The sequence below is a fragment of the Oncorhynchus tshawytscha genome, linkage group LG22, assembly GCF_018296145.1.
Source record: "Oncorhynchus tshawytscha isolate Ot180627B linkage group LG22, Otsh_v2.0, whole genome shotgun sequence".
Taxonomy (NCBI): Eukaryota; Metazoa; Chordata; class Actinopteri; order Salmoniformes; family Salmonidae; genus Oncorhynchus; species Oncorhynchus tshawytscha.
The window spans coordinates 12,023,264-12,048,818 of NC_056450.1; the positions used below are offsets into that span (position 1 = coordinate 12,023,264).

A 25,555-nucleotide genomic window follows, 5' to 3' on the forward strand; every position below is an offset into this window, starting at 1 on the left:
TCAAAGCACTTATCCAGATAATGATGCGTACCATTTTGCGCAAGACACTGTAGGTGTGATCAAGGTGAAAGGAATGTAAACAGCATGTGCATCCAATGCATGCGTAAGGACCAAAGCTAGCGAGCTCTAGCCAGAGAGGTAGAGGCTTCAAGCTTCAAGCCTCATCACACCGACAGTGTTTTTGCGGAAAGTGGTACACAGCATCATCATCATCTGTATGTGTGCAAGAAAAGTTACACATTCACCTTCTGCTACCATTTCTGTCAAGCCATCTATGCATATGTTCGATACATCCAATCTGTGCACCACACAAGACGACTGCAACTGCCTCTGCAACGTTCAATTGGAAATGGATGTACTTCTGGTGTACCAAAATGCAATAACACTGTCGGTACTAGGTAAAAAATACTTTAAAGTACTCGTTTTTTGGGGGGGTATTTATTATTGACTACTTTTACTTCACTACATTCCTGAAGAAAAGGTGTATATTGAACTTTTGTTGCACACATATCTAGATTATGCAAAGTACTCTTTTGCGAAAAGACACTGTTGGCGTGGTGTAACTGGATCCACAATTGGTCTTCTCCAGCAGGTTGCATTTTTTCTGCACACCAAGCGATGAGTTTTTGTATGGAGCTCAATGAGAGTTGTTTGGATGTTAAATGACAAGACAGAGTCATTGATGACAGTTACCAGTCTTGTTCGTGCCATCTTACACCCATAACAAGAGTGTCTAATTTAGTTTCAAAAAATATGGAATGGCTTATTTGCTCGAATATAACTTTTGTAATGATTTGGTTGTTAGGAGTGTACCGATATAAGTAGGACACGTGTATCCCGGCAACTTTGAGGAAAAAAACACTGTCGGAGTTGTGCCTGGTCGTCACTAATCACCACAACCATAGTCTTACACCCAAACCATTTCTGCAATTTATCGTCTTAAAATGTGATTTTATACCTAACCTTAGGACCAAAAAGCAAGTATAGCTTTCATGACAACTAGTGGAAACAGTTGTGCCTGTTGTTCACACCCGTATATGCCCTCTCGTCGGCTAGAATGGTCCCACCTGATCTAATGTTTTTGAAGAAATGTATTTCCATTGTTAGAGCGGCCTCTGGGACTGCATGAAGCGAGACGGTGGATGAAAGAGCGCGCTTTGAAATGGAAAAGTGTTGCGGTAGCTTTTGATAAAGAATAACATCAAGTGTGATGCAGTGTTGAGCGCCACATCCCGAGGGGTTTGAGCTGATTGTGACAGACTGTTAAATGGCGTCCCTCGAGAAGACAATAACAATATGTATGTCAGAAGTGCAGTATATATAATAATCATAAGGAGATGTATACTTGGATTACGGAGGAGGAATGCAGGTCTAAGAGAGAGAGGGGGGAGTATGAGTCGGTTAAAAATGGAGATGGTTTGTTAAAATAGAATGGTAGAAAGCCTTCCATTTTCTCGCATGGAATAGCCCTCATTCCTCAGCACAAGAATAGACTGACGAGTTTCAGAAGAAAGGTCTTTGTTTCTGGCCATTTTGAGCCTGTAATCGAACCCACAAATGCTGATGCTCCAGATACTCAACTAGTCTAAAGAAGGTCAGTTTTATAGCTTCTTTAATCAGGACAACAGTTTTCAGCTATGCTAACATAATTGTAAAGGGTTTTCTAATGATCAATTAGCCTTTTAAAATTATAAACTGGATTAGCTAACACAATGTGCCATTGGAACACAGGAGTGATGGTTGCTGATAATGGACCTCTGTATGCCCACCCGACTAGCATCACTAACCTGGACAATTCTGACTTAGAATATGTGGACAACTACAAATACCTAGGTGTCTGGCTAGACTGTAAACTCTCCTCACAGACTCATATTAAACATCTCCAATCCAAAATTACATCTAGAATCGGCTTCCTATTTCGCAACAAAGCCTCCTTCACTCACGCCGCCAAACATACCCTCGTAAAACTGACTATCCTACCGATCCTTGACTTCGGCGATGTCATTTACAAAATAGCTTCCAATACTCTACTCAGCAAACTGGATGCAGTCTATCACAATGCCATATTTTTAGTCACCAAAGCCCCTTATACCACCCACCACTGTGACCTGTATGCTCTAGTCGGCTGGCCCTCGCTACATATTCGTCACCACTGGCTCCACCCACTGGCTCCAGGTTATCTATAAGTCTATGCTAGGTAAAGCTCCGCCTTATCTCAGCTCACTGGTCATGATAACAACACCGCCCTGTAGCACGCGCTCTAGCAGGTATATCTCACTGGTCATCCCCAAAGCCAGCCTTTCCTTCCAGTTCTCTGCTGCCAATGACTGGAACGAATTGCAAAAATCGCTGAAGCTGGAGACTTATATTTCCCTCTAACTTTAAACATCAGCTATCTGAGCAGCTAACCGATCGCTGCAGCTGTACATAGCCCATCTGTAAATAGTCCACCCAATCTACCTACCTCATCCCCATATTGTTTTTATTTACTTTTCTGTTCTTTTGCACACCAGTATTTCTACTTGCACATCACATCATCACCCCAGTGTTCATTTGCTAAATTGTAATTATTTCGTTACTATGGTCTATTTATTGCCTTACCTCCTCAAGCCATTTGCACACCCTGTATATAGACTTTCTTTTTTCTATTGTGTTATTGACTGTACGCTTGTTTATTCTATGTGTAACTTTGTGTTGTTGTTTGTGTCGCACTGCTTTGCTTTATCTTGGCCAGGTCGCAGTTGTAAATGAGAACTTGTTCTCAACTAGCTTACCTGGTTAAATAAAGAATAACAAAAAATGTAGATATTCCATTAAAAAATCAGCTGTTTCCAGCTACAATAGTAATTTACAACATTAACAATGTATACACTCTATTTCTGATCAATTTGATGTTATTTTGGTGGACAAAAATGTGCTTTTCTTTCAAAAACAAGGACATTTCTAAGTGACCCCAAACTTTTGAACGGTGGTGTATGTTTCCGTAAGATTGGATTTTTAGCATTTATAGCAATGGTTATCAACTGTAATGCAAGGATGGAACATTAGTCGTAGAACATAGAGGTTGTGGTGGGAGCTGCCGAGAGGTATTTGGTCATGTGAGACTTCACATCAGAAGACTTACAGGATGTGTTAAGTGGTGGTCCCATCCTTTCAGGTTGTTGGCCTGAGGTAGGACTAAATAGATGTAAATAGTGGAGTAGGGTGGTGTAATTTTGTATTTTTTTGTGAGTAGTGTTAGATGGTAGGGTATTTACTTATTTTTTCATTCAATGTATAAGGGAGTTGTACTCCAGTCTAGCAGGTGGCGGTAATGCAACATTTTATTGGATGCCAACCGCCGTTAAAGCTCAGCTAAGAAGTAGAGAGTGGCCACTAGAGTATCTGGTCTATATAAAATATTATCTGTGTTCTAGCAGATGTCTCTTTCGAATGAGTGTGAAATCAAAGACGGCTTAGAAACGCTGGTGGAATCACAGGTTATAGGCGAGTTAGCTAATCTAGCGGTAAACAACGTGCTCCAAAGTTCGTGGCTAGCTACATTTCTGTATTTTGAAGAATTTTCGATTTAACCAGTGGTGTCACTTATCTTAGGCATCCTGGCTGAGTGTTCAAACTAGAATGGGTCGAAAAGTAGCTGACTAGCTAGCTAATGTAGACTGATTTGCCAGCTAGTAGTTAACCCTAGCGGCTAAATTATGATGGACAAAGCTTTCCCTGCAAAAAAAGTATTTAGCTCGCTAGATGGCTGCAAGAAGCAGTTTTGTTTTAGAAAGATGGGTTAGCAGCGTGTGTTGTTGCTAGCTAGCAGTGGCCCTTACACCAAAGATGGTCTCATTAGCTTATCTGTGTTTATACTGTTTGTTCCAAAGCGCTTCACCCATCATTATCGACACCAATTGACGAGGGTGTGCAACTGCACTGCAGTACTCACGAACTTTGGACCTGCGCAGTGCCGTTCGCAGTGTTTTGGTCTTCAATAGCTTCATAAACCCCGCACATTATTACAATTTCTCTTTTTAAAATGTGATTTTAATCATAACCCTAAGCACACTGCTAACTGTCTACTTTGTTTTTTGTTATTGCATTTTTTGCTATTTTGTGGCTGTGGAATCCGACTTTGTTGCTAGAAGCTAGTGGAAACCTAGCTAGTAACGTTACTTCCGTGGGACGACAAAGTTCGCAAGTACGATATTATCAGAATGCAGTTAATTTGTTAGCAATTCTAATAATAACAGGTTATTAAGGATGCCCGCATGTTGAATATAAAACATTCATATTAAGATCTGTATTAGCACGTAAACAATATTGTAGAATTGCTGCACTCATTCATATCATTTTTCGACGTATAGTACTTCCGTGTAGCCATGGCTGATTCTGTTGCAGTAGAGGACCCGAAATTCACTTTACAAGAGGTTCTTGACACTTTTAAGTCATGCCTATCTGAAAACAAAGAAGTGTTCCTCGAACATTATGTAGCAGGATGGCTTGGTCTTGTAAGGTAAGTCGTTTAAATCTATGCTAGCCTAGATTCTTAGCTAACTAGGTAGCCCTGGGCTAACATTAAACACACAGCTGGCAAATCATTGAGTGCACATAATCTAGTTATATGTACTAAAAACAAATCTGCTATGTACATTACAGAGATTAACATTAAAGTTGGAATCCTTAGTTGAAACAATAACAAAGCGTTACCCCACCTTTGTTTTGATAAAAAGCTGAGAGATTGGCCTGGAGAAATGTTACCACAATCAAATTCGTAGAAATAGCTATTTATGCAAGGACTGACCATCCCTGATATCAAAATTATAGTTTGAACTATGTTTTGGGCCTATAGCTACAGTGTTTGTTTACATAGTTTACAAATAAATTAAAACTAGCTCATGTTTAGGTTCTGATGGCGTACAACAGTTGAACTAAAGCTCAGGAGGCATTTATACGTTATATTCTTCAAGAATCAATGGGTATATATCGTAAATTAATTATATATTTACGAAAAAAAATGGATGTAGCAACTAAGGACTCTAGCTTTAAGTGTTGCCCTATTGCCTGGGGCAAGTGAAGGGAGTAGTCGCACAAGTTGAGCCTGCTCTGAGATTGCACCATTGTGCATGTTAATTTTTAAAAAGACAAAATAACCAAAATGCAAAGAATTCCATTAGCCTAAAACTGATCTTTCTGGACCCTCACCATTGTTTAAGTGAAAGACAGACAATGTATGGTATTTATAGACAGGTTGGTTGTAACAGACGGGGTTGGCGTAGACTTGATAACATGTAAACTGTATTTAGTCTCCAAATGTTTATTGAAAACACACATTTTGACAATGAGCAGTTGTTTCTCAAATATATCTTTACAGTTGTTGGTAGCTAGCACATTTGAGCCATATTGGCATATACATGACATCAGTCAAAACAAGACATGGTATCAATAATAAGCTACGAGCTGAAATGAGCCATCTACTATTTCCCACATGGCAGCTTTTTGTCATTGATGCTTGCTATCTGACCATTCAGAATCATAAGAACGCATGCCACATCAATGCGCACGCATAATTTTCGTGATGTCAGCCAACCCGGGCAAGTTGAGCCTGCACTGAGATTTTTTTATTTACTGATAGCAACACAAATACAAAATCCCAGTACTGATCTTAATGGTTCCTTGATGTCAACCCCTGAAATTATTCTGGTTGTCTCAATATGAGGATAGGAAACACTGTCACCACTGATAAATCCACTATAATTGAGAATTTCAATAAGCATTTTACTACGGCTGGCCATGCTTTCCACCAGACTACCCCTACCCCGGTCAACAGCACTGCACCCCCCACAGCAACTCACCCAAGCCATCTCCCAAATCCAGTCAGCTGATGTTCTGAAAGAGCTGCAAAATCTGGACCCCTACAAATCAGCCGGGCTAGACAATCTGGACCCTTTCTTTCTAAAAATGATCTGCCAAAATTGTTGCAACCCCTATTTAGTAGCCTGTTCAACCTCTCTTTCGTGTCGTCTGAGATTCCCAAAGATTGGAAAGCAGTTGCGGTCATCCCCCTCTTCAAAGGGGGGGACACTCTTGACCCAAACTGCTACAGACATATCTATCCTACCCTGCCTTTTCTAAGGTCTTCGAAAGCCAAGTCAACAAACAGATTACCGACCATTTCGAATCCCACCATACCTTCTATGCTATGCAATCTGGTTTCAGAGCTGGTCATGGGTGCACCTCAGCCACGCTCAAGGTCCTAAACAATATCTTAACCGCCATCGATAAGAAACAATACTGTGCAGCCGTATTCATTGACCTGGCCAAGGCTTTCGACTCTGTCAATCACCACATCCTCATCGGCAGACTCGATAGCCTTGGTTTCTCATATGATTGCCTCGCCTGGTTCACCAACTATTTCTCTGATAGAGTTCAGTGTGTCAAATCGGAGGGCCTGTTGTCTGGGCCTCTGGCAGTTTCTATGGGGGTACCACAGGGTTCAATTTTTGGACCGACTCTCTTCTCTGTATACATCAATGATGTTGCTCTTGCTGCTGGTGAGTCTCTGATCCATCTCTACGCAGATGACACCATTCTGTATACTTCTGGCCCTTCTTTGGACTCTGTGTTAACAACCCTTCAGATGAGCTTTAATGCCATACAACTCTCCTTCCGTGGCCTCCAATTGCTCTTAAATACAAGTAAAACTATGCGCATGCTCTTCAACCAATCGCTGCCTGCACCTGCCCGCTCGTCCAACATCACTACTCTGGACGGTTCTGACTTAGAATATGTGGACAACTACAAATACCTAGGTGTCTGGTTAGACTGGTTAGTCCTTCCAGACTCACATCAAACATCTCCAATCCAAAGTTAAATCTAGAATTGGCTTAATATTTCGCAACAAAGCCTCCTTCACTCATGCTGCTAAACATACCCTTTTAAAACTGACCATCCTACCGATCCTCGACTTCGGCGACGTCATTTACAAAATAGCCTCCAATACCCTACTCAATAAATTGGATGCAGTCTATCACAGTGCCATCCGTTTTGTCACCAAAGCTCCATATACTACGCACCACTGCGACCTGTACGCCCTCGTTGGCTGGCCCTCGCTTCATACTCGTCGCCAAACCCACTGGCTCCAGGTCATCTACAAGACCCTGCTAGGTGAAGTCCCCCCTTATCTCACCTCGCTGGTCACCATAGCAGCACCCACCTGTAGCACTCGCTCCAGCAGGTATATCTCTCTGGTCACTCCCAAAACCAATTCTTACTTTCGCCGCCTCTCCTTCCAGTTCTCTGCTGCCAATGACTGGAACGAACTGAGAAAATCTCAAACTGGAAACACTTATCCCCCTCACTAGCTTTAAGCACCAGCTGTCAGAGCAGCTCACAGATTACTGCACCTGTACATAGCCCATCTATAATTTTGCCCAAACAACTACCTCTCCCCCTACTGTATTGATTTATTTTGCTCCTTTGCACCCCATTATTTCTATCTCTACTTTGCACATTCTTCCAATGCAAATCTACCATTCATGTTTTTTTTTTAACTTGCTACATTGTATTTACTACGCCACCATGGCCTTTTTTGCCTTTACCTCCCTTATCTCACCTCATTTGCTCACATTGTATATAGACTTATTTTCTACTGTATTATTGACTCTGTTTGTTTTACTCCATGTGTAAACTCTGTGTTGTTGTATCTGTCGAACTGCTTTGCTTTATCTTGGCCAGGTTGCAATTGTAAATTAGAACTTGTTCTCAACTTGCCTACCTGGTTAAATAAAGGTAAAATAAATATATATATATAGCCATTTAGTATAATGAAATATTTGAAGACTCTTCCAATAAAAAAACTTGTTGTATTAAATGTGTGTTTTGTCCTTTGTATCCAGATTCATGAACAGCCTGGGGAGTGTGTTCTCCTTCATCGCCAAGGATGCTGTCAACAAGATCCAAATCCTGATCAACCATCTGAACGGTGAGAATGGGGCCCACTACGTCACTGTCCAGTCTATGGTCAAATACGAACTGGACAACCAACTGGTGGACCTGACTAAGAGAGGCAGCTTCCCCGAGTCCGGCTGTCGCACCCTACTGAGGCTTCACCGTGCCCTGCGCTGGCTGGAGCTCTTTCTCGAACGGCTGCGCACCAGCACTGAGGAAAGCAAGACCTCTCTCATGTGCTCTGAGGCCTATAATGAGTCCCTCTCCCAACACCATGCATGGATCATCCGCAAGGCTGCCGGTACAGCTTTCTGGGCCCTCCCAGGGCGTGCTACGTTCTTTGATGTGATGAATGTAGGTACCCCAGAGCAGGTAGTGACCATGCTAGGGGATGCCCTGCCGCTCATCTCTGAGGTGTACCAAGTGACAGAGGACCTCTATGCCCAGAACAATATATTGGACTTGCCCTAGTAGGCAGGAAGTACTGTAGTAGTAGTTGCCTGATGGTCCCAGATCTGTGTGTGTCATCTTGCCAACTCCAATGGAATTGTTTATAAGAGTTGGCAAGACAGCATAAATAGATCGGAGACCATCAGGCTACTGTAGGCCTCGTAGTCCAACCAGCACATCAATGCTGGCAAGCTGTGCTGCTCCTTATTGTTTCTTGGTGACAATTTCTGGTGTATGGAGATGGGTGTATTACTGTATGTACATTACATTTATGTAATAAGGCAGCATTACCCATATATTTATTTCTAATTAGAATTGTGAAATGGGATTTCTATGGCATTCAGTGCTGTTTTTGTGCAACACATCTCTTTGCATTTCAGTCTCTCCTTAATTTGTTTAAGCATGCATCAGTTTTTAGCGCTCAAAGTAGGTTTTGTATTACGGGAAGAGTATGTATTCATTGCAAATGCAATAGCATATTTTTAGGTTGTATGTCGGTCTTGTCTAATCTAAAGATATACATGTCCATAATTGTCGCCCCACAATGAAATTGGGGAGGGGACGGTGGATCTGTCTGTTAGTACGTTCGTTTGTCACACGTGATATCTCGGACCGCACTGTCCCAATTTTGACAAATCGACAGCAATTTTGTGGAATGATGCGTCTTGCCATAGAAATCAGGCATTTACAAAATTACACTGATTATCCAGATGGCGTGTGACAAAGGAACTGCAGCCCATTGTTCAGATGGGTTAAATGGAAACTGAAAACCTGAGACTGACTGTAGGTCTATAACTTTTCACGTAGTCGTAATATTAACCCCAGCAGAATTAAGCATTTCTTGAAGTAAACTGATACACCAAGTGTACACTTTGACTCGGGAACAGGAGTGGAGAAATATGATTGGTTTAGTTCAGCGTCTTGAGAGAATGCAAATGTGAAGTCTGTAGAGGTGCCATCTTTATCAGCATCATAAAAGCTGATGGATGTATATTTTATGTGGTTGAAATACTAAGTCGAATGGAGATCTTATCAGAAACATGTTGGGTTGTTTTCACAGCTTTCTATTTCCTTACAACTGGTTAAACTGATGTCATTTGGACATTCTGCACAGTAAATCTTTCCCATTTTTTTTGTTCTTGCATTTTCTCCCCAGTCCCTAAATGTCTGCTCTGTGAAAGAAGCAGAGATGACAGGGAGAACTTTACCGTTGTCAACTAAATTCAAGCAATCATTCTATCATTTATACAATTCTGGTGAGCAAGGGTTTATTTAGGGTGTGTTTGTAAATTCACTGGCAGTGCCAGAGTGCGATCTTAAATTCAGAGCATTGTCAGATAGTCGGTTCACAAATTCAGAGTGCTTCCCTCTCGGAGTGTTCAGAGTGCACACTGAACGCTCTGGCCGAGAAGTAGGGTTGATCCAAGCATTCTGACCTCACAACGGCACCCAATCTAACTGGCTAAAGTTGGTTAGCTTGCTAGCTACTTCCAGACACAAATGACAACACCTCACTCTGACCATTTTAGTTAGCCCTTGCAGAGCTGATTAGGCTGTTTTCATGTTATCTAGAGCATCAAATCAAAATCAAATCAAATTTTATTTGTCACATACACATGGTTAGCAGATGTTAATGCGAGTGTAGCGAAATGCTTGAGCATTGGTGACTAACTGTGCTGCTGGCAACAATTTAATTACGTTTGTTTTGCTGATGTTTACTGACACCCCTTACAAAAAAAGATTGCCGTATAACTGCAGTATGTTGCAAATACTGCGTCCAAAATAAAACTTTTTTTTTTTATAACTGCAGTGTATCTGGAGTTACAGTGCAGTGTATTGCAGTTATTACTGCATCCAAAATACCACAGTCAGCTAGTTACTACGCTTTTACTGCAGTTTCAAAACTAATCTTTATTTGGAAGAGACCGATCATATTAAACGGGAGTTGTGCATTCTTAAATTCATCAGTTATTCTGCACTCAGGCATACTCAGAGTAGTGCTCTGAAATCTTAGTAGATAGCCAGAGTGAATTTACCAACTCACCCTTAGTGTTCTAGGGCAACATATAATGACAGAAGAGAGGTTGCATGTAGGCCTATCTAAATATAGACAAGTTACCTAACAAATAGCCTACCAAAATGTCTGAAATTATAAGCAGGAACATAACTAAATTAGGCACACACAAAAAATCCTCCACCTCCTGTCAAAAACGTATTCTGTGGTCTGACTGTAGCCTACAGGGCATCTTCTATATTTGCTGGTTAGGGTCGGGTGCGGGCCTCAGATTTTCACTTTAACATACATAGTCAGTGGTTGCAGATGGGTTATTAGCAATTGTGGGTAGGTACGTAAACAGCTGAACAAACTTCTGAATCGTGCACCACTATCAGATACCACTGGCTGATTTTTGAGGAAACTTGGGTGAATGATGAGTCTTTCCCAGTGGCGGTCAGTGCCGTTTAAGATGAGGGAGGACAAATGTTTTTCATGAGCATGGCCTTATTTCTATTACAGGATATTGGATGACTAATTCATATTCCATTCACCTAGTTCAATGTAACAGTGATAGGTTTAGACTACTACATGATACTCAAATTTTCCCTATACCCATCATGAGGTTGCTACAACCTAGCCTATGAATGAAAGTTTACAACGTAGGTGCACACAGGTCGAGAGACAAAGGGTGTCATAATTAGTCCAACAGTTGCAAACAAGTTTCTATTGGACAAATTCAGGTATGTTTATCCCTGTTTGTTCCATTTGCTTCCATCTAAGAAACGTTTTTCAACCGAATTGGCTGAATGAATACACCCCTGATAATGTGTAAACACACCACTTTCATAACAGCCACGTTGTATTCCTTTTCGCATCTCTCCTCCTCTCACCTCTTCCCTTTGTTGTGGACTTCAATGCACAACACATCAGCTGTATGTGACCAGGTGGAAAAAACCTTTGTAAGCCAAACCGCTACACACAGCCTACATCATTGTCACCATATTAGCTAAAGTAATGTCATAGTCTGCATAGATAATAGAACTAACGCGTTTGTAAACCCGGCAGGCAGTAACGCTACAGTGTACGGTCAGTGAGCAGTTACGTCAACGAGGCCCCGATGGCAATAAATTAGTAATACCAAAAGCTTACCTTGGAAAAACCTTGGAGAAAATTTTTTAAAAACAACTTGGAGGAGTTCCAGTGTTAGGTTGGAAAGTCATAGCCAGCTAGCTAACATAGCATCACTCTGTTTGAGCAGGGTGTTTCAGTAGGCTAAACTAGCCAGCTGCATTTGCTAGCAAAGTAAGTGATTCTGAAAGTGGGGAAAAATAACAATCTCTATTTTTCTCTTGCTTCCCCTTAATTTGATCAAAACTGTTCCAACTATTGTCTTTCTCTGTCTTTGAGTTAATTACTCACCCATTGTATACACTGCAGTGCTAGCTAGCTGTAGCTTATGCTTTCAGTACTAGATTAATTCTCTGATCCTTTGATTGGGTGGACAACATGTCAGTTCATGCTGCAAGAGCTCTGATAGGCTGGTGGATGTCCTCTGGGAGTTGTCATAATTACTGTGTAAGTCTATGGAAGGGGGTGAGAACCATGAGCCTCCTAGGTTTTGTACTGAAGTCAATGTACCCAGAGGAGCACGGAAGCTAGCTGTCCCCCGGCTACACCATGGTACTATCCTACAGAGTACTGTTGAGGCTACTGTAGACATTTGCAAAATAATGTTTTAATCAATTATTTGGTGATGTGATTATATTTAGTATAGTTTTATCTAAAAATGATAACTTTTTAAATGTTTTACAATTGACATTTTTCTGAAATTCACTGAGGAGGATGGTCTTCCCGTTCATTCTCTAAGGAGCCTCCTCTGGTTTTGCCTTAGAAGTCTTGTTATTTACAAAATTACACTGATTGGCCCAAGGGGGTGGATGACGTTTACTGTTGCCTTGTTTATTGTTTAAAATATGTACCACTTAATCTTACAGTTTTTCATTTTTTTCTGTTGACTATGAATGAAATTATAAATTAAACACAGAGACCTGATAAGTCTAGACTTTGTCTTTGTTCTATTTCTGCAGTGATTTATGTTTCTTCATAATTGTGTCATGGTGTTATATAACCTAAGAATGAAGATGGATATTAGCGTTAAATCTAGTGCAATGTTTCAAATACAATTTGGATAATGCAAAACATCTCTGTCTGGAGTACAGTTCCAAAATTACAGGAACTTTCAATAAATTCTCTGGTATCCCCAAAGTCTCGGTTGGAGGATTCCCTGAATCCGGAGGGAATAAACAGGAAATACGGAATCAGGATCGTCTACTCAGGATTTACGAGAACCAGGGAATTTATTGAAAGTTCCTGAAATCTTGCAACCCTAGTCTGGAGCAGTGCGATTAGAAATGGAATAGATACGACTGATGCTGCACGCTCATTGACTTGCACCAGGGGGCAGCTTTGTTGCTGTGTGAGACTAGCAGCGTTGTCAAGGTAACCATAGCTGTATCGGTAACTTGAGTTACGCTGCCTGCTGAAAAAGCTTGAAAACTTCCCTCGAGTGTTGACAAGCAAAAAAAGAGACTGATCTATCAGCTGAAATGCAAGGTATGCTGCATATGCTTGTTAGTATTCTTATCGTGCACTATCTGTAATTCTAGTGCCAAGTATATTCCCTCTTTGTCACCTACTTGGATCGGACAGCTTAGTTACCTAACGTTAATTTGGTAACGTTAACTGGTCAACAAGGAAATCAAACGGAAGACATTTTCTGTCATTGGCATTTCAAGATTAGTAAACTTTCAAGCTGGCCAGTGCTCTCAAAAAGGGTGGCCAGTCTCCTTAGCAGCTACTGGGTATGAAGACTTTTGAGCCAACCCTGATGAGCAGACAGTAACATAACTTTCAGCAGGGATGTAACAAAAGCCTGCACACCCAGAGGCTCTCAGCAAGAATGTCATTCACAGTGTGACTATGATGAGACAGAGAATGTCACAGAATAGCTATTACATTTATATTTCAGTTCTCTCTTATCTCCCATCTTTTAGAGTTGAGTCACATCTAAAACATTCAACTGCTGTGGAGAATGCATTTGACCAGGCCAAAGTCCTCAAAAGGGCGTAGTCGACCCAACCTGAGCCACAGGCCAAACATGGATGTGGCTGACAGCTTCCACAACACACCACTGATCCCGAAGCCTCCTTCAATGGGCTACGACAGGTCAGATCGTTGCCTCCGCTCCCGCTCTCAATCCCTCTTCAGGCAGGGCAGCCAGCTGAGCGTGAAACAAGACCCAGACACTGTTCCCAAGGTACCCTCTCTTCCCTTCCCTTGGAACAAATACAAGCCCCTCCCCTCTATTGAGAAGAAGACGTCAGAGGAGGGTGTCTCTTTGAGGGGCATGGAGGAGAAGACATCCAAGCTCAGTCTGTCCAACAGCCTCATTGTCCAGGCTCGGCAAGGGGAGCATCAGCTGTCCTCAGTGAGGACCCGAGCAGAATCCCAGAGCAACCCGGAGATAGGCAACGTGTCAGAGGTGCTTTGCAAGGTCTGCCCCACTCCCAACCTCAACGTGATGGCCACAACCCCAGAGGCAGAAAGCACACCAGTATTCTCCCCTGGCACTCCTGATCCTTTGAGCTTACTCCTTGCCATCCGGGCTCCGTGTGGTAGGAGGTTTGAGTACCACTTCCTACCCACAGACACCCTACTGACGGTGCTTGCCAGTGCAGAGGCCATGTATGGGGCCAGATATGAGCATGGTTACATTGAGATCATGGATGGCTACATTAAGAGTGTTGTGGATAGACCCCTCCGAAGGACATTCACAGACCTGAACATGACTTTGGCCCAATGTGGCATCTTAAATAGATCAGTACTGTGCATCTTTCAGGAGGATATGGACTCTGCCTGAACTCAAGATGGATGACACAGTATAACAACAAACATTAAAGTTATGACAAGTAGGCCTATATATTATATTAACAATGAAGCCATATGTTTTTAGAGGAAAGAGTGCTTGTTTCCATTGTAAAGAGGAGCTTAGGAAGGTGTGTTTTGCATTTAAGGTTAAAAAAAAAAACTAGCCTTTTCTCACAGCCACTGTGCCACAGAATAAGCCCAGACAGACATACTTTAGGTAAGTAATCTTTAGTACAACCACCATTTAGAAATGACAAAACCAAAAAAAGTGCAGAAAGTATAAGAGAAGAGATTCAGCAGAGGCTATTTTAGCTTTCATAGCCAAGGTAAACACTCTAAACTCTTGTTTAGTTCAAGCAGTCCAAATATAAATCATATTCACTGGAGGTAGAAAATAAAACAATTCAATGGTGTTTTGCTCAATAAAGCTTTTCCTCTTGAAATAGATCTAATATTTATTCCTAACAACTTAGGTATATTCCATACAATATTATTTTACTTGGTAAAAGTGACCAACTTCTGTCAGGTGACAGAATAAGCTTGAATGTGACTGAACAAAACTTGTTTCCACTGAAACAACCTCCCGCAATAGAGATTTGCAGAACCTATTGGGGGAAAAAATAAAATAGAGGGAGCAACTGCTCCAATACTTGCAGTATTTACTACAATGGAATCTTTGGATTATTGTGAGGCACACATCTAAACAATCAAGAATGTATTTAGTGCTGTGATCCTGAAATGCTTTATATCACTTGAGGATTGTTAGTCTAGACTGATCATGAGTTGCCTGCCTTCTCATTAATAAGGAATGGACATTTCTCCAGTTTGGGTACTACTTCCCATTTGCTCAACTTCAAATCACATTACCTTCCACTAGTATTATTCTATAAGAAAAGGGTTTTTAAGACCAATCAGCACAGCAAACTTCCCCCATTCTAACAATTGCAAAGTCTTGTTTGATTCAATATATTGTATATTGCTAACAACCAATGGCTACCTATACATGCCTCAGAGAGACTTCAAGATCTAGAGGGTAAAATATTAGTTTAGTGCAACCACTCAATAAAATAAAATAAATATATATATAGCAACTGAACATCAACCATAATGCTAATAGTATCAATGAAGGTATCCTGCTTTTGTCAGATTTTACTTTTGATTGCAGGTTATGAGAATTAGGTTAAGGTTAGGAAAAGGGTTAGGGTTCGCTAAAATACAAAAAAAATGTCAACTTTTGACATCCCTCCTAGCCATGACCTCTCTTTGGTATGAACTATTGTCCTGAAAATGCTTTGCATTTAAGGTATGGCTAACAGCTGTAATTTAATGTAAACATTCAAATAAATCCTTAAAGTGACAAGTCCAAAAGCCCAAATTAGTTAATAGTCCAAACTGCATAAATAGTTGCATTAAATGATTAGTGATCAAGGTTAGCAGCATCTAGTTGCTGATTTTCTCGATTTCATCGAGATCATCGGTATCAAGCTTGTTGATCTTCTTATCTATGGAAAAAAAAAACAGGAAATTATTAGAACATTGTCTTATAGATCAAAATGTACAACCTTGTGAAGACTTCTAGAAACAGAGTGACGTACTGAAATGTTCCTCGATTTGGTTGAGAATGTTCATGCTGTGTTTGCTGTCAATCATATTGACTGCAAGGCCCCTCTTGCCGAAACGTCCTGTGCGACCAATCCGGTGAAGGTATGTCTCGTTGTCAGCGTTTCCATCTTTGTCCATGGGCAGGTCAAAATTTATCACCACAGAAACTTGCTCAACATCAATGCCTATCAATAGAAAAAGAGAGAAAAAAACATGCCCGCCATTAGGCCTATTCAATGTAAAAAAATATATATATATAATTAAAAATGAATTAAACACTCATCCTCACCCTCCTACTTGGGATAAATGGTACCATTAATCTAGCTTTCAATGACAGTCTTTATACCTCTGGAGCATACGTTGGTGGTCACCAGGACTTTCTCCTTGCCCTCCCTGAAGCGTTCGATGATGGTCGCTCTCTGTTCCACAGTCATCTCCCCACTCAGCAGCGCCACCACATGGCCCTCCTTGGTCAGCTCTGCAGCCAGCCAGCCAGCTGTCCTTCGGGTCTAGGGGCAAAGAAGTCTACTTTATTTCTTTACTTCATTAGTCTATGTACCGTATCAAATCAAATCCCTCAGAGAATTCCTTCAATCCTAGGATAAGTTGAGGATACTCACGTGACAGAAGATCATAGCTTGGGCGATGGTGATGGCGCCGTAGATATTACAGAGTGCTGTAAACTTTTCCTCCTTGTCGCTGCAAAGCACGTAATACTGCTTGATGGTGTCCAGAGTCTCCTCTTCACGTTTCAGCTTGATGATGTTGGGGTCTGGCACAACCCTCTCAGCAAACTTCCACACGGAGTCCTCAAAGGTGGCAGAGAACAGCAGCATCTGACATTCCTTTGGCAACATTCTGAATGGGGGAATGAAATGTCCTTAGATAACCAGACTGTTACGCTGTTATTGAGTCGAATAGCATCTGAAAATCATCAGCGGTCATTAAGAGCCCTTTTACAGGTGTCTGTAAACAAAGTTAAATGGCAGCACTCGTGATTACTGGCCTGCAAGATGAACTTGTTTGGTATCACTTAAGTTCTGCTAGATGAGAGTACTGTGCATTTACAACTTTCTATATGGAGAACTCACCTTTGGATCCGGATGCTCTGGTCCTGGTGACCCTGTGTGGCGATCATGACATCAGCCTCGTCCAGGACAAAGACGCTGATCTTCTTGGGGTTGATGATCTTCAGTTTGGAGCACCAGTCCAAGACCGTGCCAGGTGTCCCGATGACAATCTGCTCCTGAAGCTTCGCCCCTCGGTCCACTGCTCAACACCCAGAGACAAACAGGACAGTTAATGATATTGTTACAATGATGCTTTTCATCAGCATCTTATATTTACAGAACATCAACTCTATAATACACGTGTGGCATTTTCTTCATTGACAGTTATGCTTTCGACATGAAATTTGTGAGAGCACTGGCAGTGACAGCATAGGCCTACCATTTCCCCGTGAAATTAGGCACCCAAACATTACAGGTTGTATTCAAAATAAATACAAAGTAGGAATGTTTTGAGACTTACATTTATTGCCACGAATGGCATATGCCAATTTGACCTCAGGATAGAATTTTCCCATCTGCTCAATGACTTTACCAGTCTGCAAAGCTAGCTCGTACGTTGGGGCAATGCAAAGACACTGAGGGGGCAAAATAAGAAGTTTCAGTAATAAGAGGCTTCCATCTACAAAATCAACAAAAGCAACACATTGTGATAGATGTTCTCTAAACTAAGACAATTTCCTGTAGCTCTGATCTGTAGGTGCTCTTAATAAAACAACCCATAAACATCCACCTAAAACTCTTTCTGACCTTACTGATTACCTGACCTCTTGAAGTCTAACCTCTCTCATAGCCTGACTAATACTAATGGACCATAGCATTGCTGAAGATGGAGATGCCACTCACCTGTGCCCATTTGTTAGTTGGGTCGACATGGCTGAGCATGGCCAGCACGAAGGCAGCTGTTTTACCTGTACCGGACTGTGATTGGGCAATCAGGTTCTGAGGTCTGGAACCAGAGGGATAATACACGCTGAAGAGAGATTAATGGGGGACTAAAAGAAGGTAGATTCCATTAATTTCACATAAAAAATTAAATCAAACAACTATATTACTGTGTACATAGACAATGGTTAACAACTAGCTTGACTACATCTGACTGAAAGTGGAAATGAAATGTGTAACATCAGAACACGCATCACAACAACACCTTTGTATGTCCAGAATATCTAGGCTATTTCCTCTGTTATTGATAAATGGGTACTCACGGCTCTGCCAGCATCATGGGCAGGGCATTCTCCTGGATCTTAGAGGGTCTGTTGAAGCCCATGTCATACACTCCCTTCAGCAGCTTATCTTTCCTGAGATGGATGTACAATAAAAATTTAAAAAAGAAGCATTGAGGCCACGAAAAGGACAACATATAATAAAAAGGCTGACCAAACACCACACAATGCCACAAAAAAACAAAAAAAACGTTCCAGATCCTAACTCGGGTTGAAATGCACTGTATAATCTAGGCTTCGTGTGAGGTGTAAGCAATGGTGAATTTGAAATCAGATATCACTTACAGCCTCAGCTCTTCAAATGTCTTGACCGAGTAAAGAGGAGAGTTGGGATCCCTCTGAAGAACCTCTACTTGATTGGTAGTGTTCACAAGGCTGGTGTGGATCATCTTATTCAACAATGACTGGGCCGCTTTGTCCTCTAAAAGACAAGAGTGACAGGTGAATGACCTGTTCGACGACACTAATTGAATGGAGACATGACAGGGAGATGAGAATAAACGCTAAGAATTCACACCTTTTTCCTCCCCTTCGACGTTGGTGCCATTCTCCACTTGCTTTGTGGTACCTGGCAGAAAAACAAATTCATCACATAATTTTATCACAAAAATGAAATGGACAATACATGGAAGAATATCAAGAGCAAATGTTTGATTGGCATCAGTGGTTTTACCCTTTTTTGCCTTATTAGGTGCAGCATCACCTCCACCTCGAGGTAGAGATCTTATCACCAAGGAGCCGAACTGGTAAGAGAAACAAAAATGTTTTATTAGTACGCAAATATCTCGTCTCAGAATGAAAGCTTGCCCTCATAAAATCTTGGCAAGCAAGTGTCAAATTCTACCAACAACAAAGCCATGACAAACACAGCTACAGTCAATGGCAGTGCTTTCAAAAGGTGTGTCAGTAAGTGGAACACCACCAGCACATGGTATGCTAAAGTAATAATTCGGCCACAAATTGCCCCAGTTGCAGTTGGCTGGGCTCGCAAACTAGCAGCATAAAGTTAGATACTTTTCGTAAAGCTGAGAATATAGCTGTCTAGCTAATTGTACCAAGCTAGCTAAACTTGCTAGCCTATACATTTAAACTTACTGAGTCAGTCGTAGCTTCCTGTTTATCGACAGCAAGGGCCCAAGAGTCAGTAGCCATGATTAACCTTTAATGTATATTATTTTAGACCAAGTTTCCGAAGTTTTAGCTACACAAACGATGCAATCAAGCTGGGCGTCGAAAGAGATGCTGCCTGCCAAGCCAAAGAAGCTACCGCTGAAGCGCACCGGCTCTAGCTAGCTCAGCTGCATTCATTCCGATGGAAACTCGGAAGTGGAATTCTGAGTTCCAATCAACTTTGTTTTACCCCAAAATGTGTTTGTGTAGGAGGTGGTTTAAAATTAGCAATAACACAGACTATATTGGAATAATACAATCTTTATCAGATAAGCAAGGTTGGCTATTTTTTACTTGTCAGTTTAAACTATTGTTTGTTAATCGTTACCATATCACAGCTATACATTATATGTCATTTATATCTAATTTGATATGGTTTATTATTTTTTGATTCGTCATCTGGACCCAGACAAATTGAGTAGGAGGAGAAGAGACTATGGATGTCCTGATCGGTCCCAATGAAAGTGACCCAGCCAGGTAGAGACCTGACAGTCCACATCACTCTCTCTCTCACACACACACACACACACACACACACACACACACACACACACACACACACACACACACACACACACACACACACACACACACACACACACACAGATTAAAAGAGGAAAGAGAGAGAGGGGGTTATGGCCAGCATTATGCTAATTTAATTGAGGAGCGGATGCAGCTTCAGCCAATACCCTCCACCCACACAACCCCCTCCCTCATGCCAACCAAAATGTCTTTTAAGATGCCAGTAGAACTCTATATCGATTGTCATGGTTACCTCCTCAGTAGAAAAAAATTATAGGTGGATCAGACTAACAGTGGCCACAATGCAGACAGCTAAACTCCCACTACCCACATTAGAATAAAAACATTATAGGCTTTCCAATAAACCAGAGACAGAGCACTTGTCAGCGATGGTGAGTGGGAAGGTTGATGCCTGCCCTGGGTGGAGGCAAGAGAGACATGCTTTATGCCCCCCACTAGTCCTCCATGCCTGGTGCTGCATTTCATCTATCTAGTCTGATCCCCCAGCTATCAAAAAGGATCCATAAATGGGGTCTCGCATCATCGATTGCAGGGAAGGAGAGTGATGGTGCTGATGCTATAAATGCAAAGAGGAGAGGTAGTAGGGGAAAGGGATGCTAATCTGTTGCAAAGGACTGTCTGTCTCTCTCTTTCTCTCTCTCTCTCTCTCGCTCTCTCTCTCTCCGTTAGCGAAAGCCTCTAACTCCAGCCACAAGGAGGGAGGACAGCGACTGAGCTGAGAGATACTTTTTATAACCACATGTTGCTGTGCTGACTGAATTGCTGCCACGGTTGCTGCCTGTCAACTGTCCTTCTTTGATTTGTTTAGTCCCTCTGTGAAAAGCCAGAGCCATTTAATTAATAGTTTCTCTGCCCACCTGTGACAGCTGGCATTTCCTCTACGCCACATACTGTAGAGGGAAGAAAAAAAGGAGGGAAGAGAAATAGAAGGGAAAGGACATTTTTCATGAAAAGTGGGCATCCAAAAGACAGACATAATTTCACTCCCAGTTGACACAAATGAAAGGTAAGAAGACGTGTTGATATCAGATGATGTCAGTGATTGCATGACATGATGCTGCTTCCATTCTCTACATTCTAAATATGATTTGTTTATTTGAAAAGTTGCTAAATATTGTGCATGTATATTGTATAACGGCATTGATATTTTTTCAATTATATGAGTCTGCAATGAAATCGAGCAATAGCAATCAACAGGTGTTTTTTTTCAGACCTGTTTCTTTGGAAAGCTGTTGTTATTGTTGATGTTATTATGACTGTACTGTATTAAATCATGGCTTCTGGTATATTTATAGTGGATGAAATTAGGTTATGTTCGGATGAACCTTTCTGGAGATTTCAGGATGATTCATACGACAAGGAGGGGGGTCTCATGGGGTCTATCACTTGGACACAATCAATATCATGACCCGTCAGACTGAAAAAGGAAACTCCCATTAAAAGAGAAACGCTAATAGATTGCCTTATGACCACTGGACATAAATAATTGAAGCAAGATTCTGGCATTATTGAAAGGGGATAGTTTTGTGCATAAGATAAATCGACTTAATTGTGAACATTTTATGTGAATATTCCCCCTCAATTTGAGTTCCTGTTCTCATTTATATATATATATATATACGTATACACTTTTTTTATAGCCATGCTAAGCAATCATGGTGGGGGGAAAAGAAGAAAAAAAACATATATGTATATATATATATATGTGTGTGTGTGTGTGTGTGTGTGTGTGTGTTTTTTTCTTCTTCTTTTCCCCCCACCATGATTGCTTAGCATGGCTATAAAAAAAAGTGGATTCCAGTTTATTAATCATGTTTGCATTATAACTGTACATCAATATGAGGCCATCTGATTTCACAATGCATTTCTGTGTTGTCATAGCTAAAACAGTTTACAGTCCGGTTATGCTGTTCAATTTGTTTTTAGAATAAAGTACGAATAATGGCATCAATGTACTGTGAGAGATTTTGAGACTTACAGGAACAAGACACTGCATCTCTACAACATCAATATTAATAATATAATTAAATATAATACTATATCAATATTCCCAGCTTGTGCCCCTTAGGACACATGGTGGCACGGTTGACACTGATTGCAGAACAGAGCAGACGTGAGCAATGTTGATGCATCTGTTTGACCTTTTCCTTTTCAATAAATGACAATGCTGTGCCGGCCAGCCAAAACCTCCCTTTGATTAAGTAGTACGAGGAGGGGGAACGCATTTTGTCAATGAATTATGGATCCTGTAAAGTGTGGCTGCATTATGACCACAGACAGTGGTCTCGTCTGTTAAATGTTGTCATCTTATCGAGTCCAGGGAGCCAGGGAGAGCAACAATCTTGAGCTCCATCATGTAGATAATTAAGATCTTGAGGTTTCACAGAAAATATTCTTTGTCTAAAGAAGTAGGTAGAGTTGTTCACTATGTGGAGGTATTGTAGTCTGTGTAGTCTTATAGCCACTAATACTGGTATATTAGGCAGGCAGCCTCTCAGTTTCTATGGAAATTGCTTTCCTCACAACACCTCGCATAAAGCCAGTGTTAGACGCTCAGGCAATGGCTCTCTGGACACGACAGACCCAGAACACCACATACAGTACCAGTCAAAAATGTGGAAAAACCTACTAATTCAAGGGTTTTTCTTTATTTTTACTATTTTCTACATTGTAGAATAATAGTGAATACATCAAAACTATGAAATAACACATATGGAACCATGTAATAACCAAAAAAGTGTTAACCAAATCAAAATATATATATTTTATTTTAGATTATTTTTTATTTTTGCCTTGATGATAGCTTTGCACACTCTTGGCATTCTTTCAACCAGCTTCACCTGGAATGCTTTTTCAACAGTCTTGAAGGAGTTCCCACATATGCTAAGCAATTGTTGGCTGCTTTTCCTTCACTCTGCGGTCCAACTCATCCCAAACCATCTCAATTGGGTTGAGGTCGGGTGATTGTGGAGGCCAGGTCATCTGTAGAAGCACTCCCATCACTCTCCTTCTTGGTCAAATAGCACTTACACATCCTGGAAATGTGTGTTGGGTCATTGTCCTGTTGAAAAACAAATGATAGTCCTATTAAGCACCAGCCAGAAGGGATGGCATATTGCTGCAGAATGCTGTGGGAGCCATGCTGGTTAAGTGTGCCTTGAGTTCTAAATAAATCATAGACAGTGTCACCAGCAAATCACCCCCACACCATCACACCTCCTCCTCCATGCTTCACGGTGGGAACTACACATGCAGAGGTTATCTGTTCACCTACTCTGCGTCTCACAAAGACACGGCGGTTGGAACCAAAAATCTCAAATGTGGACTCATCAGACCAAAGGACAGATTTCCACCGGTCTAATGTCATTTGCTTGTGTTTCTTGGCCCAAGCAAGCATCTTCTTCTTATTGTTGTCCTTCAGTAGTGGATTCTTTGCAGCAATTCGACCATGAAGGCCTGCTTCACACAGTCTCCTCTGAACAATTGATGTTGAGATGTGTCTCTGTGAAGCATTTATTTGGGCTGCAGTTTCTGAGGCTGGTAACACTAATGAACTTATCCTCTGCAGCAGAGGTAACTCTGGATCTTCTTTTCCTGTGGCGGTCCTCATGAGAGCCAGTTTCATCATAGCGCTTGATAGTTTTTGTGAATGCACTTGAAGAAACTTTCAAAGTTCTTGAAATGTTGCGGATTGACTGACCTTCATGTCTTAAAGTAATGATGCTCTGTCTTTTACCAAATATGGCTATCTTCTGTATTCCACCCCTACCTTGTCACAACACAACTGATTGGCTAAAATGCATTAAGAAGGAAAGAAATTCCACAAATTAACTTTTAATTGAAATGTAATTCCTGGTTACTACCTCATGAAGCTGGTTGAGAGAATGCCAAGAATGTACAAAGCTGTCATCAAGGCAAAGTGTGGCTACATGGAAAAATCTCAAATATATATTTATATCACACTTTTTTGGTTACTACATGATTCCATATGCGTTATTTCCTAGTTTATGTCTTCACTATTATTCTACAATGTAGAAAACAAATCAAATTAAAATAAAAACAAAGAAAAAACCTTGAATGAGTAGGTGTGTCCAAATTTTTGACTGGTAATAAAGTTTGAGCTGCCATGTCACATGACATTTGCATGAAAATATTGGCCATAAGCATTGTCCACTTCTCATAGCCACGTCGCATCTCACACACTCATTCATGCAATATTCTACCAGACCAGTGCAACTTTGATGTTGATCCTCTGTTTGTTGGATGACTCATGCTTTTTCTATAGTGGGAACTTGAAATGTGTCCTGAATATAACCTTGGACAAATGTGTTATATTGTTTTTTGCTGCCTTTGCTTTACATGTAGATCAGAGACCCCCACTCATGTCATACTACAGTAAAAAACATGATCTCTCTATCTCTAATGTTTTTGTTTTCATTTTCAATCACTTTTGTAGTCTAAGCACGCATGTACTGAACTGATAGTTTTAATTTCCCTGTGGTTTTACTGTCTGGGCCTGCCTGCAGGGATGTAACGTTTTGGGCTCCTGAGTGGCGCAGCGGTCTAAGGCACTGCATCTCAGTGCTAGAGGCATCACTACAGACACCCTGGTTCGAATCCAGGCTGTATTACACCCGGCTGTGATTGGAAGTCCCATAGGGCGGCGCACAATTGGCCCAGCATCGTCCGGATTTGGACGGTGTACGCTGTCATTGTAAATAAGAATTAGTTCTTAACTGACTTGCCTAGTTAAAGAAAGTTTTGATTTATGTCAAAGGCATTAATAAGGCCCGCTCTGTTTTCTTTGATGTTATTGCTGGATAACAATACAAGGGAGAGGATATCAGAATTTATAATGAAAACTGTTTGTTTGTATAGTTTTTTTCTTTTTTTCCTGAGTTATTAAAAATGTGTCTGAAAAATGTGTTATTTACCCCCAGTCTATGATTGGTAATGAAAAGAAACTCAAACATAAAAGAAGCATCACCATGCCAGGCCTGATCAACAAGGAGAGACAGAATGCTCTGCCTCTCAGTGTCTCCGAGATCACTTCCTGTGTCAGAGGTTACACTCTAGCCCTGACAGCATCCATGACCTACAACAACTTCGAGGACCATCCTATTGAAGGTAAGGACCTCATTTGTACATTTATACAACAAAGTAAGATCATTACTACAAGTGATCATGAACACTCCCTGGGGGCCTTATACAAGTGTGCTTAAAATTATTATTCTGAATTTACTTCCCTTGTCTCCTAGGTAGCCTCTAGAGCTTCCACAATGTTTTCCAATGTAAACATTTACATAGGCACTGTCCAGGGGCTGTATTGACATAATTGCGTTAGTTTGACTTAATTACCTGTCTTCATTTGATGCAGGTATCTTCATTTACCCACTGGAAGAATGCTCTACCGTTGTGGGATTCGAGGCTATGATCTCCAGCCAAATAATAACAGTGCAAATCAAAGACAAGTCCAAGATGGATGACTGTTACTTTGATTGCTGCACTACAGCTAATGGAGCCCTTCAGAGTGGCAGTGGTAAGAATGTGTCTCACGCCATGTCACCTCTAAAGGTTAGAGGAATCGTCACACACTGTCATGAAGTGGTCAGTGGTTCTGTAGCCTGGCAACAGATCTC

The 25,555-nt window shown here is 41.1% G+C and overlaps 4 protein-coding genes across 9 annotated transcripts in view; 3 read left to right on the top strand and 1 right to left on the bottom strand.

Annotated features, from left to right (window-relative positions):
- The first annotated feature begins 3,385 nt into the window (after positions 1-3,385).
- Positions 3,386-9,515, top strand: LOC112221807 (ceramide-1-phosphate transfer protein). Of its 4 annotated transcripts, none has more exons than XM_024384156.2 (4): positions 3,386-3,486; positions 4,134-4,186; positions 4,353-4,501; positions 7,884-9,515. In XM_024384156.2, exons 1-4 carry the CDS (start codon positions 3,420-3,422, stop codon positions 8,404-8,406), a joined length of 792 nt encoding a protein of 263 aa, XP_024239924.1. In that variant the 5' UTR covers positions 3,386-3,419; the 3' UTR covers positions 8,407-9,515. The 4 variants fall into 4 exon arrangements, with proteins under 4 accessions (XP_024239924.1, XP_024239926.1, XP_024239925.1 ...); XM_024384158.2 differs by having other exon boundaries at positions 3,394-3,479; XM_024384157.2 differs by lacking the exon at positions 3,386-3,486 and having other exon boundaries at positions 3,504-4,186.
- A 3,371-nt stretch (positions 9,516-12,886) lies between these two features.
- Positions 12,887-14,529, top strand: ubxn10 (UBX domain protein 10). 2 transcript variants are annotated; one of them, XM_042303756.1, is made up of 2 exons: positions 12,887-12,994; positions 13,435-14,529. In XM_042303756.1, exon 2 carries the CDS (start codon positions 13,473-13,475, stop codon positions 14,298-14,300), a length of 828 nt encoding a protein of 275 aa, XP_042159690.1. In that variant the 5' UTR covers positions 12,887-12,994; positions 13,435-13,472; the 3' UTR covers positions 14,301-14,529. The 2 variants fall into 2 exon arrangements, with proteins under 2 accessions (XP_042159690.1, XP_024239929.1); XM_024384161.2 differs by having other exon boundaries at positions 12,912-12,994; positions 13,410-14,529.
- A 41-nt stretch (positions 14,530-14,570) lies between these two features.
- LOC112221808 (ATP-dependent RNA helicase DDX19A) lies at positions 14,571-19,540 on the bottom strand. 2 transcript variants are annotated; one of them, XM_024384159.2, is made up of 12 exons: positions 19,299-19,540; positions 18,877-18,946; positions 18,721-18,771; positions 18,489-18,624; positions 18,186-18,278; positions 17,824-17,950; positions 17,441-17,555; positions 17,002-17,179; positions 16,531-16,768; positions 16,257-16,419; positions 15,904-16,095; positions 14,571-15,810 (listed from the first exon to the last, which is right to left on the bottom strand). In XM_024384159.2, exons 1-12 carry the CDS (start codon positions 19,353-19,355, stop codon positions 15,749-15,751), a joined length of 1,482 nt encoding a protein of 493 aa, XP_024239927.1. In that variant the 5' UTR covers positions 19,356-19,540; the 3' UTR covers positions 14,571-15,748. The 2 variants fall into 2 exon arrangements, with proteins under 2 accessions (XP_024239927.1, XP_024239928.1); XM_024384160.2 differs by having other exon boundaries at positions 14,574-15,810; positions 17,824-17,926.
- Positions 19,541-20,417: 877 nt separating this feature from the next.
- vwa5b1 (von Willebrand factor A domain containing 5B1) overlaps positions 20,418-25,555 on the top strand; it is a 41,360-nt gene continuing 36,222 nt past the window's right edge. Inside the window, exons 1-3 of the mRNA XM_024384162.2 lie at positions 20,418-20,922; positions 24,857-25,043; positions 25,294-25,455. Coding sequence (XP_024239930.1) covers positions 24,860-25,043; positions 25,294-25,455 — 346 coding nt within the window. The 5' untranslated portion in view covers positions 20,418-20,922; positions 24,857-24,859. The remainder of the gene's footprint in view (positions 20,923-24,856; positions 25,044-25,293; positions 25,456-25,555) is intronic.

Coding starts and splice junctions, on each gene's coding strand:
- LOC112221807 (XM_024384156.2), top strand. CDS start 3,420: ATGTCTCTTTCGAATGAGTGTGAAATCAAAGACGGCTTAGAAACGCTG. Junction 3,487..4,133: donor GGTGGAATCACAGGTTATAG/GCGAGTTAGCTA, acceptor TGTTGCTAGAAG/CTAGTGGAAACCTAGCTAGT. Junction 4,187..4,352: donor TGGGACGACAAAGTTCGCAA/GTACGATATTAT, acceptor TTCGACGTATAG/TACTTCCGTGTAGCCATGGC.
- ubxn10 (XM_042303756.1), top strand. CDS start 13,473: ATGCATTTGACCAGGCCAAAGTCCTCAAAAGGGCGTAGTCGACCCAAC.
- LOC112221808 (XM_024384159.2), bottom strand. CDS start 19,355: ATGGCTACTGACTCTTGGGCCCTTGCTGTCGATAAACAGGAAGCTACG. Junction 18,772..18,876: donor ACCTAATAAGGCAAAAAAGG/GTAAAACCACTG, acceptor TTTTTCTGCCAG/GTACCACAAAGCAAGTGGAG. Junction 15,811..15,903: donor CCAAATCGAGGAACATTTCA/GTACGTCACTCT, acceptor TTTTTTCCATAG/ATAAGAAGATCAACAAGCTT.